Source organism: Thermothielavioides terrestris, chromosome 6, assembly GCF_000226115.1.
Source record: "Thermothielavioides terrestris NRRL 8126 chromosome 6, complete sequence".
Taxonomy (NCBI): domain Eukaryota; kingdom Fungi; phylum Ascomycota; class Sordariomycetes; order Sordariales; family Chaetomiaceae; genus Thermothielavioides; species Thermothielavioides terrestris.
Window position 1 is genome coordinate 1,767,690 of NC_016462.1, and position 18,234 is coordinate 1,785,923.

At 59.1% G+C, this 18,234-nt stretch overlaps 6 protein-coding genes across 6 annotated transcripts; 3 read left to right on the forward strand and 3 right to left on the reverse strand.

The window, feature by feature from the left end:
• The first annotated feature begins 1,981 nt into the window (after positions 1–1,981).
• THITE_2123849 (uncharacterized protein) lies at positions 1,982–4,810 on the forward strand. Its single transcript, XM_003657753.1, has 6 exons — positions 1,982–2,079; positions 2,411–2,757; positions 2,827–2,925; positions 2,980–3,047; positions 3,112–3,531; positions 3,609–4,810. Exons 2-6 carry the CDS (start codon positions 2,411–2,413, stop codon positions 4,430–4,432), a joined length of 1,758 nt encoding a protein of 585 aa, XP_003657801.1. The 5' UTR covers positions 1,982–2,079; the 3' UTR covers positions 4,433–4,810.
• A 764-nt stretch (positions 4,811–5,574) lies between these two features.
• THITE_2123858 (uncharacterized protein) lies at positions 5,575–7,033 on the reverse strand. Its single transcript, XM_003657754.1, has one exon. The coding sequence runs from the start codon at positions 6,714–6,716 to the stop codon at positions 5,643–5,645; it is 1,074 nt and encodes a 357-aa protein (XP_003657802.1). The 5' UTR covers positions 6,717–7,033; the 3' UTR covers positions 5,575–5,642.
• An 830-nt stretch (positions 7,034–7,863) lies between these two features.
• On the forward strand, positions 7,864–8,891 carry THITE_2148110 (uncharacterized protein; the record flags this gene model as incomplete). The annotated part of the gene is made up of 2 exons (XM_003657755.1): positions 7,864–8,064; positions 8,127–8,891. The coding sequence occupies 2 exons, from the start codon at positions 7,864–7,866 to the stop codon at positions 8,889–8,891; spliced, it is 966 nt and encodes a 321-aa protein (XP_003657803.1).
• Positions 8,892–10,472: 1,581 nt separating this feature from the next.
• Positions 10,473–12,213, forward strand: THITE_124439 (uncharacterized protein; the record flags this gene model as incomplete). The annotated part of the gene is made up of 5 exons (XM_003657756.1): positions 10,473–10,660; positions 10,729–10,878; positions 10,955–11,119; positions 11,192–11,503; positions 11,535–12,213. 5 exons carry the CDS (start codon positions 10,473–10,475, stop codon positions 12,211–12,213), a joined length of 1,494 nt encoding a protein of 497 aa, XP_003657804.1.
• Positions 12,214–13,172: 959 nt separating this feature from the next.
• On the reverse strand, positions 13,173–14,902 carry THITE_21761 (uncharacterized protein; the record flags this gene model as incomplete). Its single annotated transcript, XM_003657757.1, has 4 exons — positions 13,173–13,353; positions 13,456–14,130; positions 14,213–14,683; positions 14,754–14,902. Coding segments are annotated over 4 exons (1,476 nt in total), but the record flags the coding sequence as incomplete, so codon positions are not given.
• An 896-nt stretch (positions 14,903–15,798) lies between these two features.
• THITE_2123861 (uncharacterized protein) lies at positions 15,799–18,032 on the reverse strand. Its single transcript, XM_003657758.1, has 5 exons — positions 17,735–18,032; positions 17,149–17,632; positions 16,327–17,072; positions 16,194–16,256; positions 15,799–16,119 (listed from the first exon to the last, which is right to left on the reverse strand). Exons 2-5 carry the CDS (start codon positions 17,591–17,593, stop codon positions 15,850–15,852), a joined length of 1,524 nt encoding a protein of 507 aa, XP_003657806.1. The 5' UTR covers positions 17,594–17,632; positions 17,735–18,032; the 3' UTR covers positions 15,799–15,849.
• Between the last annotated feature and the right edge of the window lie 202 nt (positions 18,033–18,234).

Consider the following 18,234-nt stretch of genomic DNA (forward strand, 5'->3'; position numbering starts at 1 on the left):
CCGTGTCAGTTCATTACTGCGGCTGATCGACATAACGTGGAGACGGTGACTGGTGTACGGATAGTGTACGAGGCACGCCGGTTCGGTGCCTGTATGCAGCACCGCTGCCCTCTTGACAGCAGCACCCTGCCGTGCTGGGAATGTTCCGGAACTCGAGGTACACAGTATCACGAACTGCAGCTGAGAGGGCGACACAAATGCTCAAGCGGCCCGGAGTCGAGCATCACAGCTGCTTCATCCGGAAGCAACTGCCGGCTTCTTCTGGCACACACCCTTCCGCCCGCAATCGCCAGTGCCTCTGGGCCTTCTGTGAGAGTCGAGCGGTACAGTTAGTTGTGTGTGGTGCTGGAGATCTCGACAGAGAATGCACGCCCGCCGAGCTTCCAGAGTTTTGGAGAGGGGGGTTCTAGAGCTTCGTTTGCTTCAACCTTCCCTGTTGCATACGCTTCGCTCCACGTGTGGCAAGGTGCGACAGGACGCACGGCGGAGATCTGCGAGTTGTTGTCAGGCCGGGGCGAATCCCAGTGCCTTCCGGAGTCAACTGTGAAGTGCACAAACCCTCCAGCTTGTTCCAGGCTCGTTGCCCCAGCGTGTTTCCGAGCGTCAGTGAGCACGGTCCTGCTGGGTTAGTGTATGGACTGCGAGCGTAGATGGGCCGCTGCTGTGTTGTGATCGGTCCTGCCCCTGGAGGTATTGCCCAGCTGGTGCCGGTCCGAGTCCCTCTCGGGAGCCTCCCCTCCCTCCCCGCCTTCCCCACAGCATCTCATCGTCCCATCTTCCGTGCTCCGTACTTCCCAACCCCCAATTGGCCCATGCCCCAGCAATCCTGCGCGACATCCACAATGGATGGCCCGGCTTCCTTCGACGCCATCTCAGCATTATGGTGTGGCGTTGCCAAAACGGAAGGACTGGACAGTGGAGAGGGGAGGGCGATACCGTCAAGTCCTTCTCCACCTGCCGGTCTCCTTGCTTCTTCGAGCGCGACGCACGCTATTCCGTACTGCCGACTTTCATCATGATAGTGTGTGCTGCAATTAAAACATCGCACTGTACGGAGTACAGAGGTACCTCTACACTACCAAGTCGGCGGCGCAAAGCGCAAAGGGGGTTCTGCCAGTGCTAGCCGGGTTCTGGAAGGTCCTTAGATCTTGGCGCGGAAAAAAACAGCCCCGGCGGATCGATGTGATGCCAAGGAGCAGACGGCCTCCTGTCTGTTCACCTTGCCGCTCTTTTCGCTGGAATCCGGTACTGAAAAGGGGCATTCAGGTTCAATTGCACGGACATGGTCTGGAGCCTCTGCTACTCAGACAGGGGGTTATAACTCAGGTATGTATGCGTAACTACCTCGAACTTCCTCCAGGCATGACAGCAACCCGCCTCCCATCGGATACACGCAGTACACACGATGTACGGAGTAATCCGTACATGACCTACCAGTACAACCTACATACCGCACAGGTGGGTGTTCCTGAGCATGTTCGAATGTTCTTCCAGGTTGTCCTTCCTTGTCTTTGGAAAGCCCGGGCGTCCGTTGCAAACCCCCGGATTGTTCATTCAGAGAAGTGTAAATTACATACGGAATACAGAACACTACTAGGGAGTTCGTTCTGCCAGTCAGACGCCCGGGTCTTCAGCAGCTCCATCTAACCCCTGCTTCAGCATACACTAAGGTACCCAACCCAGTTAGTCCCCCAGTTGCTTTAACACTCGAACTGGACAGGTACTGTGCAACCCCGAGCGAGCCCTTGCGCCACTGAAACAAGAGAATCAAAATCCACTCCGCGCAGCACCCGTGTCCATATCGAAGGGATGCATCTGTAGTCCGTACCCTGAGGACTCAAGCTCCTTCCCCTCTCCACCGCCGTCGACCCATTTCTTGTGATCTGCAAGATTGGCCACTGCGAGACACGCAGCTCGTGCTGCCGACTGCCGAGAGCCGACGACCGACTGGCTGCCACCGCCGCGCCCCGCTGTCCGTCGGCGACGAACAAGCCATAATTGTCCATTGTCCGAGACCGTGTCCGGCGCCGTACTCGAGAGCGGTCCGCAAGATTTCGGGACGGGGGTCCACGCAACGAGGTACGGAAAGAAGCTGGGGATGAGCACAACCCCGTCAAGAGACCCGCGCACGTTCGCCTGAACGCGGCCCTGCGGCGCAAGAACGAGCCCGACTGGGACCAGGGAGCGATGAGGTACGCCGGCCGTCGCTCTTGAGGACTGCTGTTGCTAAGTCGGGAAAGAGAACGGCGCAGCGCATGCGCTTCACCTCAGTCCCCACGGCACACTCCACACCCGCTCCCGCTCCCGCAGTCGCTGGCCCTTTTGCTTTTATGCGCCGTCCACCGCGCGCATTCTCTGTCGAGGAGGAGCTCATGTTGCTGACCAGAGCCCGCATGACCGGACAGAGTAGATGGCCGCCGCGACTGAAAGCGCGCCGAGCAACCGACCTGCCGAAGGCCCAGAGTCGTCAATGGGCGTGAGAACCATCCCCATCATTGCGCCTACGATCCAAATGTCTACTCCGTCGCCAGGCGAGCCCATGGAGATCACCACGCCGACGAACTCGTCCGCGCCGGCGTCGGCGACCAAGAGTCCGGAGCACGACGTCAAGCCCAACGGGGCCACGAGCGACCGCCTGCAGCCGCCGGCTCCGCAGAACGAGCAGCCGGACAACGCGATGCCGGCGCCGGCAACCTCGACAGTCCCCGCTCTCCATCAGCCTAAGGTGCAGACGGCCTTTATACACAAACTGTGGAGGTGCGCTTGACCCCCGGAGATCCGTCCCCCCCCTGCCCCGCGGACTCTGGACGCTAAAGTTCGTGGCAGCATGCTTGAAGATCCCAAGATCCAGCATCTCATCTCGTGGACTGCGAACTCGGACAGCTTCGTCATCCAGCCTTCGCACGAATTTTCGAGGGTGCTCGCGTACGGTCCCATCTCTTGTGCTGGCCCCCTGGCGCGTTGCTGACACCGGGGCAGGCAATACTTTAAGCATACAAACATCTCCTCTTTCGTAAGACAGCTCAACATGTATGGCTTTCACAAAGGTACGGCGCGGCCTCGGGGCAGGTTTGGTGGGAGGTTGAACGGTAGCTAATGACAAGCACACAGTAAGCGACGTCTTCGCCCACGGCACGCCCGACTCGACCATGTGGGAGTTTAAGCACGGCAACGGGAACTTCAAGCGGGGAGATATGGTAGGGTTGCGCGAGATCAGGCGCCGGGCTTCGCGCCACGCGCTGGTGCACCGAGAGTACAACAACCAAAAAGCGCCGTCGTCGCAGCCTGGGACGCCGGCGGAGCCCATGGCGCCCATGCAGGATGCCTCCAACCCGAGGCTCAGCAACATCGAGCACACGTTGTTCGAGCTAAGCACCCGGCTGCAGCGACAGGAGGAGAACGCCCAGTACATGCAGGTTAAGCATCAGGCCATCATGGACACGGTGGCCCGCTTGCTGCAGTTCAATCAGGACCTGTCACGCGCCGTTCTAGCCCTTGCGCCCAGCCCCGACAACCCGATACACCGGGACGGTAAGTGCGGGCCCGTCGGAATCCGTTTCTGTGTGCCGGTGCCAGTATAGCCTAATCTTGTCCTGTGCCCTGTTTAGTCTCGGCCCTGCAGTCGGAGGTCCAGCGGCAGATGGACCTGTTCCGCACGCTCGAGGAACCCCACGAACCCATCTTTGCCAACAGCCGTTCCTACTTCTCCAACGTAGAGAACGCGCCGGTCTCGCCGCGGCAATTACCGCAGGACGATCCGCGCAGGGGCAATCTTGCGGTCCCCCCGCCGCGGCAACCGAACCACTACCGCCCGTCGGTGCCATCCAACCTATCCATCAGCACACGGCGGCCGTATGGATCAATAGGCGGCAACAGCACGCAATCATCCCCATCGTCCATCCGCGTCCACCCGCCGCCCCCGCCGCCCGGGCCACACCCCCTGGCCAACGTCGAGTTGCCCCCCGGCAGCCTGGCGCGACGGCACACCTCGGCCGATATCCGCGCGCACGGGTGGCAGTCGAACCCGCCGCCCTTCGCGTCCGGCCCTTCCTCGTCGCAGTGGCCCTCGTCGCCAAGCCGGGTCGCGCCCGCCGAGGACCAGCGGCTCCGCGACTCGTTCTCGCACTACTCGTTCCACCAGCCGGCGTCGCAGCCCCACTCGCGGCCGGCCACGCCGCCGCTGCCGCACCTGTCCAACGGCGGCCCGCCGCCGCCCGCCGTCGACACCTTCGGCAGCTGGTCGTGGAACTCGGCGAACCGCGGCGACGGCGCCGCCGCCCGCAACCTCATGGTCAAGGACCACTCGGCGCCCCCCACCAGGAGGGGCAGCATGGCCCACATCCTGAACCCGACCGACACGGCCGAGAGGGCGGACGAGGACGGCCTGGACCCCCGCGGCGACGACGACCGCAAGCGCAAGCGCCTGCAATGATGCGGCTCTCGCTCTCTCTCTCCCCTCGTCTTGCCTGCCCACCGCGGCCTCCCGGCCTCACTTCCTCCTCTCGCTGCTGCGCCCTCTCCCGCCTGCTATGGCAACGCGCCGGGTCCGAATTGGCATCTCTTTCCCGCCCTGTACTCTAACGGCCGTGCACACAACAAGCCCTGCAAAGCTCTGTCTGTTTTTGACGACTATCTCTCCATCCCCACCTACTACTACCCAGCGTGGGAGCGGAACACATAATAGTATTAATCGGTTGTGGCATTCCTGATCTTTGCGCGCCTTGAAGTTGTTGGACAGGACAAGGGCCCGGAGCAGGAGGAGGTGGATTGCTATTGGCTATATTGGCTGTTCAGTGAAGATTCTGGCCGGCCCCATTTCTGTCAGATCTGTGTCGAGTTTTTCCCCGCGGGCAGGCAGAACGGCAGCCTTGGCTTGCCTTGCTGCTTCTCCCCTGTTCGTGGGGTATTCTGGTTGGACGTTTCTACTCGTTTTGTTTTTGTTTTCTTCTTCCTTACTACTAACTCCGGCCAGAAGGGCTGCTGGCCTCACATGATTATATGTAATGCCTGATTTGTTTTATGTGTGGGTGAGACGGTGGGTGGCGAGCGACCGTGTGTGAGATTGGGCGGCGGCAAGGGGAGGACCAGCGGACCATGTTTTTGTAAGATATAGGCGAGGGAAAGACTGTGTGTGTGAGAGTGTCATCTTTTTTCTCATGCTTTGCCCATCTGGAGAAGGCGGCGTGTATGTTTTGCATGGTTTCTCAGCGGAGCGGAGTGGACGGCGGACGGACGTGTTCATGGCTCCAAAAAGTCGACGTTTACTTGTCGTTGTTTTGTTTCTGTTTTTGTTGTGTTTGGCTTGTATGTATGACTTTCTTTAGGCAATGCCTGGATAATTGGACTTGTACTTGTAGGTCTGCCGAGACGGGGTGCCTGGCTATTCATGGCAGTGTGGCTGTTGGACTGTGCTTGGAAGGAGGGGATCTTGGTTTGTTGCGCGCGGTGGGTGTATTCCCCCGCAGTCCGCAAGTTGGGAGCCGAGCCCTCAGCGGCGAGGGGTGAAATGTGAAATACTACACATATAGCATGCGTTGTGGTTGTGTGAGACGTGTTTATGCTGACGATCACTGAAGCGATTGCCTGCTTCCGGTGTCGAGTCCCATGACCGTCAGTTTATTCAGTCCCCTGTGGAGAAGATTTCAGTTTTCATCTCTGGCCCCAGTCTCAGCCTCAACTCCAACCTCGCCATTCGCCCCCTTCTCCCCCTTCTTCTTCTTCTTTTTCTTGCTCTTCTTCTTCTTCCTCTTCTCACTGCCTGCCTGCTCTCGCCCTTGCTCTTCCATTCCACCCCTCCGGCTGTCCCCTCCAGCGCTAGCATCCCCCGTCCCAGCATCGGCATCTCTTTCCCCCTCCCCGATGATCCCAGATCCAGTCCTCTCCTCTTCCTTGCCCTCCCCCTTGACCGCAATCTCACCCGACAGCCTCTCAACACGCGCCTTCTTCCTCCTCGGCTGCCCATCCACCTCCACCTCCACCTCCCCCTTCGTCTCCTCCTTCTTTCCACCCTCACCCTCACTCCCACTTCCCACCCCCCTCCGCTGCTGCTGGCGCTGCTCACCCACCCCAAGCCCAAGATACTGCTGATGCCCCGCCCTCCTAGCCCTCACCAGCGCGCCCCGGCCGACCTCCTCCTCGCTCTCACTCCCGCTCTCACCGCTACCGCCCACAGCGCCGGCACCCCTCTTCCTCCCGTTCTGCCGGCGCGCGGCGGCGGCAAGCTCGAGCTGGCGCGCCGCGTTCCGCCCCAGCACCTTGCGCCGCAGTGCCGCGGTGTCGCGGTCCTGGGTCGTGGCTGCTGAGGATGATGGGGTAGAGGAGGAGGAGGAGGAGGAGGAAGAGGGGGAGGGGGAGAAGAAGCCTATCCCTGCGTTGGGGGGCAGGTGGTAGGCTGGGTTGAGGTCGAGGTCGGAATCATCTTGGCGGTGGTGGTGGCGGTGGGGTTTGGACCCCGAGGAGGACGGGGGCTGGGGGTTGAGGGTGGTGTTGGTGGTGGCGGCGGTGGCCAGGGAGGAGAAGCCGCGGTTGGTGCTGGATGGTCCCTGAGAGGAGGGGGGGTTGGTGGCAGCAGCTGTGGGGTTTGGGGCGCGGTGCTTGGAGAGAGTGGAGAGGACCCGTTGGTGTTTGGTGGCTAGACTGAGCGCGATGCGGTTGAAGGTCTCGTTGGCATCAGGAGCAACGGGGAGTTTGGGTTTGGGGTCAACCGGGGTGGGCATGTTAGGTTGGTCTCCCAAGACGGACGCTTGGGGTTGAGATGTCGTCGGGAGAACGGGTTAGGGTTGGTAATCAATGCGAGAACTCGAACAGTCAATGGTGCTTGGCGTGGTGACCGACCATCTTATAGGCTCCCGCTGACAAGAATGGCCGGGATACGGAATGCTTGTTTGCACGTCACAAAGATAACGGCTGACAGGTACCGTTGTCTGTGAGATTGCTGTCTTCGTGTTGAAGCCTGGGGTCCAAGGACGAGGCAGCACAAAGTTTTGGTTATCTGCGGACTGGGGTGTAAGCTATGCAACTATCCATAGTTACTGTGCGTATGCACTTACTGCATGAAACCCCACTGACGACTGACTTAAGCGACCTTCCCAAGAATCACCAGCGAAACAGCCATCAACATAGCATCTTGAAACAACATCTTCATCATATCTGCTAAGAACGCCTTCCACCTTCCCTTCTCCCCCCAAATTGGCACAAGGTGATAGCCATTTTAGCTTTAAAATAGGCGTTTGTTTGTGGGTTCGACTGTTCATGATCACGGCGGAGGGTGTGGGGCGCTGCGGTGTTTGAAGCTGTGTCTGAAGCAGAAGATGCTGGGGTTTCCAGACATTGCGGATCTGTTTGACAGAGCTACTGCGCAGGATGGAGACAATGAAGCTATCACGAAGTGCCTGATACACAGAGATGGTGATCAATGATGGTGTTGTTCGTTGTATTGATCAAAGTGTGTGTGTGGGAGAGGGCTACTCTGGGCGTGGCTCTGGTGGATCCTAATTACGGCAGTACGGCCCGTGGGTGCCGAGCCCCTGACTTTGAGGCCCAGGTTCTGACACTGTTAAGCTGTCGAAACCTGGTCTCATTTCACCGCGTCTCATTCAAAATCGAAACCTCGATCGGGCTTGACTATCTATCTATATTAACTGTTCTTGAAGATCTTGGATTAACCATCTTGTTTGTCACTCGGAGTCAGCTGCAGTGCAACCAGATGCGGATTCAGCGGCAAGGAAGACTTCCAATTGGTTGCCGCATAAGACCTTGAGGCTCCCAGCGGCAACAACATCCGCCAAAATCAAACACAGTCTCAACTTGGGTGCTCACTATTGAATGCAGACGAGCTCAGCTGTTTTGACTGACCACAACATCATGGCTTCGTCGGTTTTCTACCTCGCTCACCTTCCCAGTCCGCCGATACCTCTTCCCCGCGTTCCGGGCCCCAAACTGGCGCCTTTCACTCCAAGTGCTCAAGCTGACATTGAGTTTCTTGAGTTTCTTGGCCACGAAAACGACGTGGATTCTCTGGTTTGGAAAGTCAAGATCAACGGAGGGCTCTTTGCTCTTAAGGTGGTATGTGGTTAATCCGACACATATGTGGACAGCTTCGAGTCTGATTTGAGTGTTCTCCCTAGTTCTTCTTCCGCCGGTGGGAATTTCTCCGTGACAATCAGGGTGCGGACCTTACGACACCACTGGCCAATCCGCAGCTTTATGTCGACTACTTTGACCCCTTCAACTGTGAGTGCCGTGCCTATGGCCGACTCAAGGAGGCAAAGCGCGAGGATCTGGCCGTCAAGGCCCACGGCTATCTCCTTCTCACGCCCCAGCAAGAAATCGAGTTAGAGCGTAGAGTGACAGCCATTGACCCTGACCCACTCCCCGATGCCAACGCAAGCGAGCTCACTGGTCACAACTTCTGGACGCGACACGAGCAGCACCGCGGACTGCCCGTTCGGGCCATTGTCAAGGATTTCGTCCCCGGTGACCGTCTTACTTCCGCTCAGGTCCGGGCCATGTGGCCGGACCTACAGGAACTTCACTCTCTAGGCATCCTCGTGGGCGACACGCACGGCGGAAACTATCTCGGCGGGAAGCTCGTCGACTTCAGCCGCTCGTTGACCATGTACCACCCGGGTCTGCACTACATTTTTGAGAGCACGCAAAGGGAAATGATGTTGGAGGAGCTGCAGCACCTACTGGACTATTACTATTACCTGCTGAATTGGAGCTCGACGGACGGGATCGACATCCCTCAAGACCTCGAGGCTTTCTGCTCGGGACACCTAGACGAGTACCAGAATCTTCCCATAAAGCATAAGTTTCTTCAGTGGGAGGAGGACCCCGACGCGGCAATGAAGTTCGTGGAACAAGAGCTATTCAAAAAGGAGGTTGATTGATCGAAGTGGAAGATCTTGCCCGTTGGGCGATATCGGGCACCACAGGGTCAGGGGGACATCCGAACCGCGTCAGGGTCGAGAATGTATCGAGCAGAGCGTACTGCGAGGTGTGGTTTGATCCAGCACTGCGAATGCTGCACACGTTCCGGGCTCACCGGAGAGTGGCTGGTTGACTGAAGGAAGTGAGGAGTGGCCGTTTTGAGCAGTTGGTACTGTACTACCGCACTACCTATTTGTAGCTATGCGGTTCTGAGACGCCATCACAAGCCACTATGATCTAGCTGGGGATGTTGTTGTTCTTTCCCGGGGGAGAGCGGCTTGAAGGTTATGCCGCTGATTACTGGTAGAGTGAATACGGAAAGGATGGCTGCGTCTGCGCACCCGTATGTATTCCTGACGATGCCCATTCTCCAACCATACCCTTCCTCAGCCGACACTTTCCTCAGTCCGGCAGACATCCCGCTCCTCAGCTCGCTATGGTGTGAACTGCTACCAAAGGCAACAGTGGTCCACTCTTTTCACCACCATGTCCGAGATCCATAATGTTCTACAGCTCGCCGAAGGGGACATCTCGCTAGCGGACTGGGCCAGCAGCACCGGCGAGGCGGTCCCGCGCATCTGGGAGCGCGAGCGCCGCCATGTCTCCAAAGCCACTGATCAGGGTAGCAGCAAAGAGACACTGCAAAGTGGCGGATTCTACGAGTGACAGTGTATCTATCACTGACCTAAAATGGGTCGGACAACAGATCCTATCCTTCTCGGCATCTTCAAGCCTGGAAGGCAACAATTTCGCTGTTTTTGTCATGTCGGCGGAGACTTTCATTAAAGGGGAGACCCGGGAGGAGCCTGCCCAGATGACTTACAATGAAATAAAACACGGCATAATCAGCCCGAATCCTACCTGTGATTTGCAATCCTTGCCGAGGCCATTCATGAATACAGACCTGCATCTTTGCGTGCTTGTCCTGCCGCGTGCCCCTGACGGGGGCTCGACCGACATTCGTCGGCCGACACGTCCAACCAAGTGGGCCTCTCGGCTTTGTCTCCCCCCTGAGACGCCTGCCCACGCGACGAAAGACGGCGACAGTACCGACCGAATCGTAAAGTGCTCTCAATGCTTACCAAGCTCGAAAACCTGGAAACTCCGACTGATACGCGTCTTGAAAAGTCCGAAATGGAGGCGGTCTGGTCTCCAGGAGTCTCTGGCTGCAGTACTTGTGCCGGGATGAATCATGCTTCTGAGGAGCTGATAGTTTGTTTTCCTCGACTTTCAACGCTCGCTTACGAACTTCCGGCGGCGTTTTCTCTCCGGAAGTTGAGCGTCAACTTCCGCGTATCCTCTACGCCAGTCCAAGGCGAACACGACGACGACTGCGTCTGATCTTACCGAGCCAACGTAACATGTCTGCGAGCGACACTAGCCCGGAGTATCCCGAGAAAGCGGCCGAAGTCAGCAACGGCGGGATGGACGCCACCGACACCGAGAAAGGCACTGCTGCCGGGCCGGTGGGAGGCGATGGCAGCGGGGCCAGCTCCGACGAAGCCAAGACCGAGCTGCCGTCGGCAGCTGCTCCGCCGCGGATGGCCCACGGCTTCATTTGGGTGCTGATCGTCGCGGGCATCCTCATGGCCAACTTTCTGTTCGCCACCGACAACACCATTGCCGCCAACATCCAGCCCGCCGTCGTCAAGGACTTCCAGTCGCTCAACAAGCTCGCCTGGCTCGGCGTGGCCTTCCTGGCGTCATCGTGGGGCACCAACTTCTTCTGGTACGTTTGCGTCACTCGAGACCTCCTTTCCCCCTTAGATAACTTACTTACCATATGGTACATCGCAGGGGCGACCTCTATGCCCGGTTCAGCAGCAAATGGACCTTCTGTTCGAGCTTCGTGGTCTTCGCCGTCGGATGCGCCGTCGCCGGGGCTGCACCCAACATGGATGCTCTGATCGTGGGACGGGCCATCTGCGGTGTGGGCGGCGCTGGCATGTATGCGCTGTCTCCTTCACCTGCAATGCTTCTTGAAAACAGCTGTCCTGACCCATCTTTATTTACTCACCTGCAGGTACTTCGGATCTATGGCCCTTCTGACGCAGATGACGTCGGAGCGAGAGCGGCCGCTGTATCTGAACCTGGTCGGCATCACGTTCGGCGCCGGAACAGTGCTCGGTCCCATCATCGGCGGCGCATTTGCGGCGAGCAGTGCGGGCTGGCGTTGGGCGTTCTACTTGTGAGTTAAAAAAAGGGCGTGGTACGCACACAGGTCTTACAGTTGCTGACTCGAGATGTATGATCACCACAGCAACCTCGTCGTCGGTGCCGTCTGCGCCCCGGTCTATCTCTTCCTCCTGCCGACGCTCAACCCCCGCTCAGGCGAGAGCATCAAGCAGCGCCTGTTTGAGATCGACTTCCTCGGCATCGTGCTCGTTGTCGGGCTCATCGTGTCCATCGTCATGGCCATCTCGTTCGGCGGCGTGCTGTACGCCTGGAACTCGGGCCGCGTCATCGCCCTCTTCGTCCTCGCCTTTGTCCTGCTCTGGCTCTTCCTCGCCCAGCAGCACTTCGCCCTCGGCACCACGCCGGAGCGCCGCATGTTCCCCATGCACTTCCTCCGGTCGAGCACCATGGTCGTGCTCTTCCTCGAGGTCGCCTTGCTGCGCCACGTGCGTCTTCGTGCCCGTCTATTTCCTCCCGCTCTACTTCCAGTTCGTCAAGGCCGACAGCCCCATGCTCGCCGGCGTGCGCATGCTGCCCTACGTCGCCCTGCAGCCCGCCGTCGGCATCGTCTTGGGCCTCGTCGTCGGCAAGACGGGCTACTTCGTGCCGTGGTACATCTTCGCGGGTGCGCTGTGCGTCGCCGGGTCCGCCCTGCTCTACACGGTCGACCAGCACACGCCGCTCGCCGCCATCTACGGCTACGAGGTGCTGCTCGGGCTCGGCTCCGGCGCCGCCACGCAGCTGACCTTCGCCGTGGCCTCCATCAAGGTGGCGCCGCACGACGTCGGCCGCAGCACCGGCTGGGAGGCGTTCGCGCAGCTCGGCGGGCCGACCATCTCGCTCGGCATGGCCCAGGCCATCTTCGTCAACAAGGCCCAGGCCGCCGTCGCCGCGCTGCTGCCGGCCCTTGACCCGCCCCAGGTCAGCACCATCATCTCCGACCCGAACAACCCGCTGCTGCGCAGCCAGCCGGGGGATGTGCAGCTGCGCGTCGTCGACGCCGTCGTGCACGCCATGGCCAATGCGTATATCATCTGTCTTGTTGGTGGGTGCTTGGTCCTGCTGTTGATTTTCCGCTTCAAGGTGAATGACAGGCTGTGGGGATGAGGGCTGCTTTCAGCCCAGCAGTTCCAAGACGGGGTGAGGCTGTCTTTGATTTTGGGGGAGGAAATAGCAGGTGGCTGCTTGCCAGAGCTACGAAGACAATCGAAGGCCAAGCAGCGCACCTAGTTACCCTACAAAAAGGGCTGTCCCAGTGGGGATGAGGTGTGGTTGAGTAGGGGAAAGGAAAAGGGGGAGTAAACAGATCCTAAAAGATTGAATCTCATTCATGTATTTTCGACATCATCAATAATACCGCCCTTTTACGATGTCAACAAAGCCCCGAGCGTACCACTGGATGGAAAGGCAAGGCCTGCATGCGGGTACTGGCAGCCAGCACGATTAGTCTGCTCTCTCTAGTTACCTTCATAGTCAAGTCGTTTATTACGTCCCTCGCTCGAATTTGCAAGCTCCCACTTCACATATCGCTCTCGCCTTACCTATGCCAAAATTCTCTAGCTTGGGACAGGTTTACATGATGTCATTATGTATCCTTTGCGCAACCTGTCTCGGCCGGTTCGAAGAGTCAACACCGCAGCATAAGCCAGAGCTAATCAAAAAGGACCGGCCCCTTCCGGACCAGCGACATCTCCGAAACCAAAGCTGTCTGTGATGCTCTGCAGCACGTCCTGCCAATTCGCGGCTCCACCCCATGCCGCCATCTGAGTTTCTTGGCCAAACCCATCCGCGAGCGCCCCTTGCGAGGCAAACCCGTTGGAAGGAGCTTGGTCTGCTTCCCCGGGAACAGCACCCGGTGCATAATCTCGCGCCTCATTGAAAGCCCACTGGGGGCTTGCTTGCTCCTGCTGCATGGCAACATCGCCATCTCCACCACCACTCACAGGAGAAATACCGCCGTGGCCCTGTTCCGTGAGGTGTCCGCCGAGGGCAGGGGCTGATCCGGATGCTGATCCGGACGCCGACGCCGACGCCAACGCCGACGCTACAGCGCCGCTACCGCCGCCCCCCTGGACCCTGTCGACCAGCCTCGCCAGCGTCCGGGCCCCGACATCCGCCATGTCGCTGACCTCGGCCAGCGCGCACAGCGTCGCCAGCGCGCCGCGCGCCGCCTGCAGGCACTCGTCGCGGCTGACCGAGCCCAGCCGCGCGCCGAGCGGGTCCGTGGCCATGCGCTGGATCGCCGCGCTCAGGGGTTCGTCTTCTTCTGGCCCTGGTCCCGCGCGCGCTTCTGCTTGCCCATAGGACTGCGGCTGCGGCTGGGATTGCAGCCGGGATTGCGGCTGGGACTGCGGCTGCGATGTCCGCCCGTCTCCGCTGGCGTCGCCGGGAAAGCCCGGGTCCGCACACAGGCAGAGCAACGTCACAGCGCCCTCAAAGGTCGGCAGGACGACGCCACAGAAGCGCGTGCGCCCGCCGCCCGTCATGAGGCCGTGCAGGATGCCCGCGTTTTCGAGCAGGCGCAGGGCCGCGACGGCCAGCGCGCGCTTGCCGTGCGCCAGCAGGATCTGCTTGTAGCCGCGCACCGGGTGGTGGTGGTGGTGGTGATGGGGGCCGGTTGGGTGCAGGACCGCCGGGCGGAAGTTCCAGCAGAGGAACTCGAAGATGGCCATGTGCAGCATCACGCGCTGCATCGGCAGCGTCGGCACCTTCTTGTCCCATCGCCGGTCCGGCCGCGCCAGCGCGAACACGGGCGGCAGCGTGGGGAGGAACGAGCGGCAGAAGGCCTCGTACAGCTGCTCGGCTGCTACCGCGTCGTAGCCCTTGGGCTCTGAGCCCCGAGCCCGGCAGCTTTGGCGCCAGAAGCGCGCAAGTTGAGCGCGGAGAAGGCGATGCATAAACGGGTCGGGTGCGTCGTCGCCGAGGCCGATGCCGGGCGGCAGGAGCCGCATCCGGGGCGTCATATCGGGAGTTAAGGCGTCGTCTGGCAGGAACGGAATGCGATCGAGTCGTTTCGATAAGCAACTAGTTTGGGGCTCTTCGGTCAGCTCGCATGGGGCCGGATGAGTGCGATGATGTGGTGTGCAATAGATTGGACCCGTCATACCTGTCCCAAAGATAGAGGTTGCAAAAAGTCCGTCGTCTCATCTCCTTCTCAATCTCATTCATGCCGCCGGCCCCGACCCCGGGGCCCGGATGCAGGCCGATCTGCTGCGCGACCCTCGTCGCGCAGCTGAGATGCTCCCAGAAGAGGTGCATCCGGCCAGCGCTGAGGCATGCCAGGCCAGCGAGGGCGATGCTCTGCACACGCACGAGGGAGCCTTGCAGGTCAAGCTGCCTACAAATGGGCATGAGCGCGTCGCTGGTGTCATCGCATAAGCGGCGAATGTCGGCAAGCGGCATCCCCTTGACGCTGTCGGCGGTGTAGGCGGGCGAAGGGAGAAAGTGCGAGGCATAGCAGCACACCCGCAGAAAGAGGATGGCAAACTCAATGTCGGCGACCGAGGATATCCTGCCCAGGCTCCACCATCGCCGATACTGCGCCAGGAACCAAGGCGGATGCAGAAGCTGGTCTATCCTGTTTCAATCAAGGGATGGAGGTCAGCAGATGACTCTCAGTGAACGGGAGTTAACCAGACAGCCCTTACCAGTTGACTTTCGTCATGAAATATTGGACTAGAAAGTCGATGATCGGGCGGCTGGGCATCCTGTCCAGCCTCTTTCGGACCTCAGCCTCGATCTCGATTGGGAGGGTTGTTTTCCCCTTCGCGTCGGGGCTGGCATCCTCAGGGGCCAACTATCGAGCCCGGCCACGGCACGTCAATCAAACGAGAATTCAATGCCAACCAGGGCCGTTGCGTACCTTGTGCACGAGCGCCAAGGCGTCGAAGTCGCTCTGGCCCAAGTACCCAAAGACCTCGGCCAGCGAGGACTCCTCGGCAGACCTCGGCGGACTCGTCGCCAGCGAGGTGGAGGAATCATGAGGGTCAAGCTCGTCTACGAACTGCCCACCCTCGCCCTGGCTGGCTTCGTCGCGCCCGATTGGGGTTTGCACCGACGACGACAAGGGAAGCCGTGTGGTCGTCACATTGACGTTGACGGGTTGCTGGGTCTGGGAGGAGTAGTAGGCGCACAGCTCGGGCTGTCGGCGCCGGGCGCACCTGTTGCAAGGATATTGGCGGTCACACTATGAAAACATGGGTCAACAGAAAGCTGATGAGGGGAAGGGGGGCCTGGAGTACGGATTAATCACTTTTTGTTTCCTGGTATAGCACGGAATGCAAGCTGATACTTCTCGCTTTTTTAGTTTGCCAGACGGCATGGCGCGACGGCTGGGACTGGCCTTGACGGCCCGAAGACAGCAAAGAGGTGAAAGCTCTCGCTCGGCCCAGCTGGGGCTTCCGCAAGACGGCTCGAGGTTCGAGTCCGCTGAGTAACTAAGGCAAGGAAGGGGTAAATCTGAACCCGATTGGACGCTGCTCCCTCCACAGATGTGCTAGCCGCATACGGATGGATACTCGAGAGCAATTTCGGGCTTGTGCAAACCGTCAGCGGCAGCGGGTGGGACGCCGGCGTCGTGCTCGTCTTGCTCACGACCATGACCAACGTCGTCAAGGTGTCGACGAGGGTGATGGACCCTGAATGCAAGCATTGAATAGTTAGACCGTTCATGTAATCCTCAGCTGGGGATAAGTCGATCCGCCTGGCCTGGCCGGGGCATCGACCGGGATGTTAGCCCCTTATTTAGGGTTGATTTGCACCCTCCCGGGCCAGCCGAGCTGCCCGCTCTTCCCTCCATGTCAAGCCTTTCGCCTCCAGTCGCCAAATTAACGGCACCACCAGCGCCTGAAGAATAGCATACACGCCGAAACACCATCCCAGTCCGATCCTCTCCGTCACCGGCTCCAGTGCCGCGATGCAGCCACCAGCGAGCAGGCACCGTACCAGGTTCGAGGCTCCTCGGACCGATGCCGCCCGGGTTGGGTTAAGGTCTGTTAGCAGCGTGTTGGTGATCTGATTATTGCCGGTTTTGAGAGGCCTCTGTTAGCTCCGCTCCCGTCGGGTGTGGGGTTTTGCAGGCTGCTCACCGAGAAGACGCTGCTCGTGGTATAGCTCGTTACGAACTGCATGATCAGCATCACCGAGATGTGCTGCAGGAGGTTAGCTTGGTGGTGCTCAGCTCGGGCTCTTCACGACAGCACTGCGAATCTGGATGCTCACAGCACGCGTCATCAACGCCACACCGTACCCAACCGTCGCGGCGACAGTAATAGCGATCATGACCGTCGCGCCCTTGAGTCTGGCCTTCTCGATGGGGAAGTCGGAAATATCCTCTCCCCGGTGGAACTCGGCGCCGTCAAGCTGTGCGCACATTCGTTTATAGTTCCTGTCAATCAGCACCCCCTGGAGCTTGGCTGCCACTGCGCCCGCAACACCGGGCGGCAAGAAGATGAGTCCAGCCTGGAGAGAGTTCAGTCGGTATATCCCGGGACACTGAGATCCGAGAGACGCCTGCAGGGTCATTCTCAGGGCGTAGGTTATGGACGCGAAAACCACAAGATGGAAGTTGTTCTTATAGGCGAGCATGGGCAGGCAAGCGAACGGGTTGGGAATGTGGTGCTTCGGTCGCGACGGCTCGATGGTCTTGTCCATCACGTGGCGGTGACTGGTAACGGTCGAAAAGAGGCTGCGGTAGAGGAGGCACTGCACCCGTCTACTGCCGTTCCCGACGAGCTTGCGTTGTGTCTCAGGGAAGAACAAGACCAGCACCACCGAGTAGGTCGCCGTCAAGATGGTCAAGAGCCAGAAGATCCACCGCCAGCCTACAGTCTCGGCCAGGACCCCGCTGATGATCGGACCGAAGCTGGGTGCGGTGTTCGTAAAGAGAATGACCGTGCCGGTGAAGGATCCCCTCTCCGCAACCGGGGAGATATCCGAGACGACGCCGTGTGCCGCCCCGAAGGCGCCTGATAAGGAGTCCATGTAAGTCATTAGCACTTTTTCTGCAGACGAAGCACCGAACGTCTCATGCGGCTGCCGTACCCGAGGAACCAGCGGCTTGAATCATTCTCAGCACGACCAGGGCAGGATAAGACCGTTGGAGGGCCAACCCCACGTTGGCGCCAACCGTGAGGACGCACATGATGATGTACGCAGGTCGCCTTCCTTCATGATCCGCCAAGTCTCCCATGATTGCAGGTGCAATGCCCGCAACAACGAGGTAGCAAGTGATGGTTAAGTTCACCAAGGCTACCGAAACATTGAGGTCACTAGCGATGGGAACCACGGCCGGAAAGTATATGTAGCTGTTGAGCGTCGAAAACATGGCGCCGAAGGAGGCGACCCAGTTGATCCATCTCTTCTGGCCATTGGTGAAGACGGAGAATGGTTCGGCTTCTGTGGTGGAGGAGCCTTCCGGCCCAGCTGATGTGACCTTTTCCGAACGATCATCCGCCGCCGGATCGAGAACAGGCCGTGAGAGATCCATATCCGTCACCGCCTCAGCGGTAGACTTCTCGGTTTCAGCCTTCATGGAACCGATACGGTTAGGTATAAGTAGAAAGGCAAGAGTCATTAGCTTCGTAGCTCGTGGTAGCAGACTCCAACTTCGTTGATTTCGACCACTTACCGTGGCCCTGGGTGAGTCGAATTGAGTCGGCCTGGCGTCTCCAGACCACTGCGCTGATATCCTAATGTAATCTGATGCTCTAGCGGATCTGTTTTCTTTTCTTTTTTTTTATTTTTTCCTCCTTTCCTTTTTTTTTTTTTTTTTTTTTTTTTTTTTTTTTTTTTTTTTTTGGAATGGGATCGCGCAGTATTTGGAATACTACCTGCTTCACTCGTGGTGCAAGCGAGGAGCGGGGTTCTCAAGTTGAGTTGCGGTGTCCAACAATGTGTTTGCTGTAGTGAGGGGTTGAACGGCCCGGGCCGTGGGCAGGAAGGCTAGCAATGGACAAGAAAAGCCATTCCTGAATGGATGCTGCTGGTCCGGATAAATGCCCAGGTGCAGGATATACTGTGTGCTGTGTACTGTACTGTATGCATGTACACCAGCTGTTGGCTTACATGTTGGCGCTATGGTTGGCCATACGGAGCTGGGGTCTGGCATGGATGAGAAGGAGGTGGCGC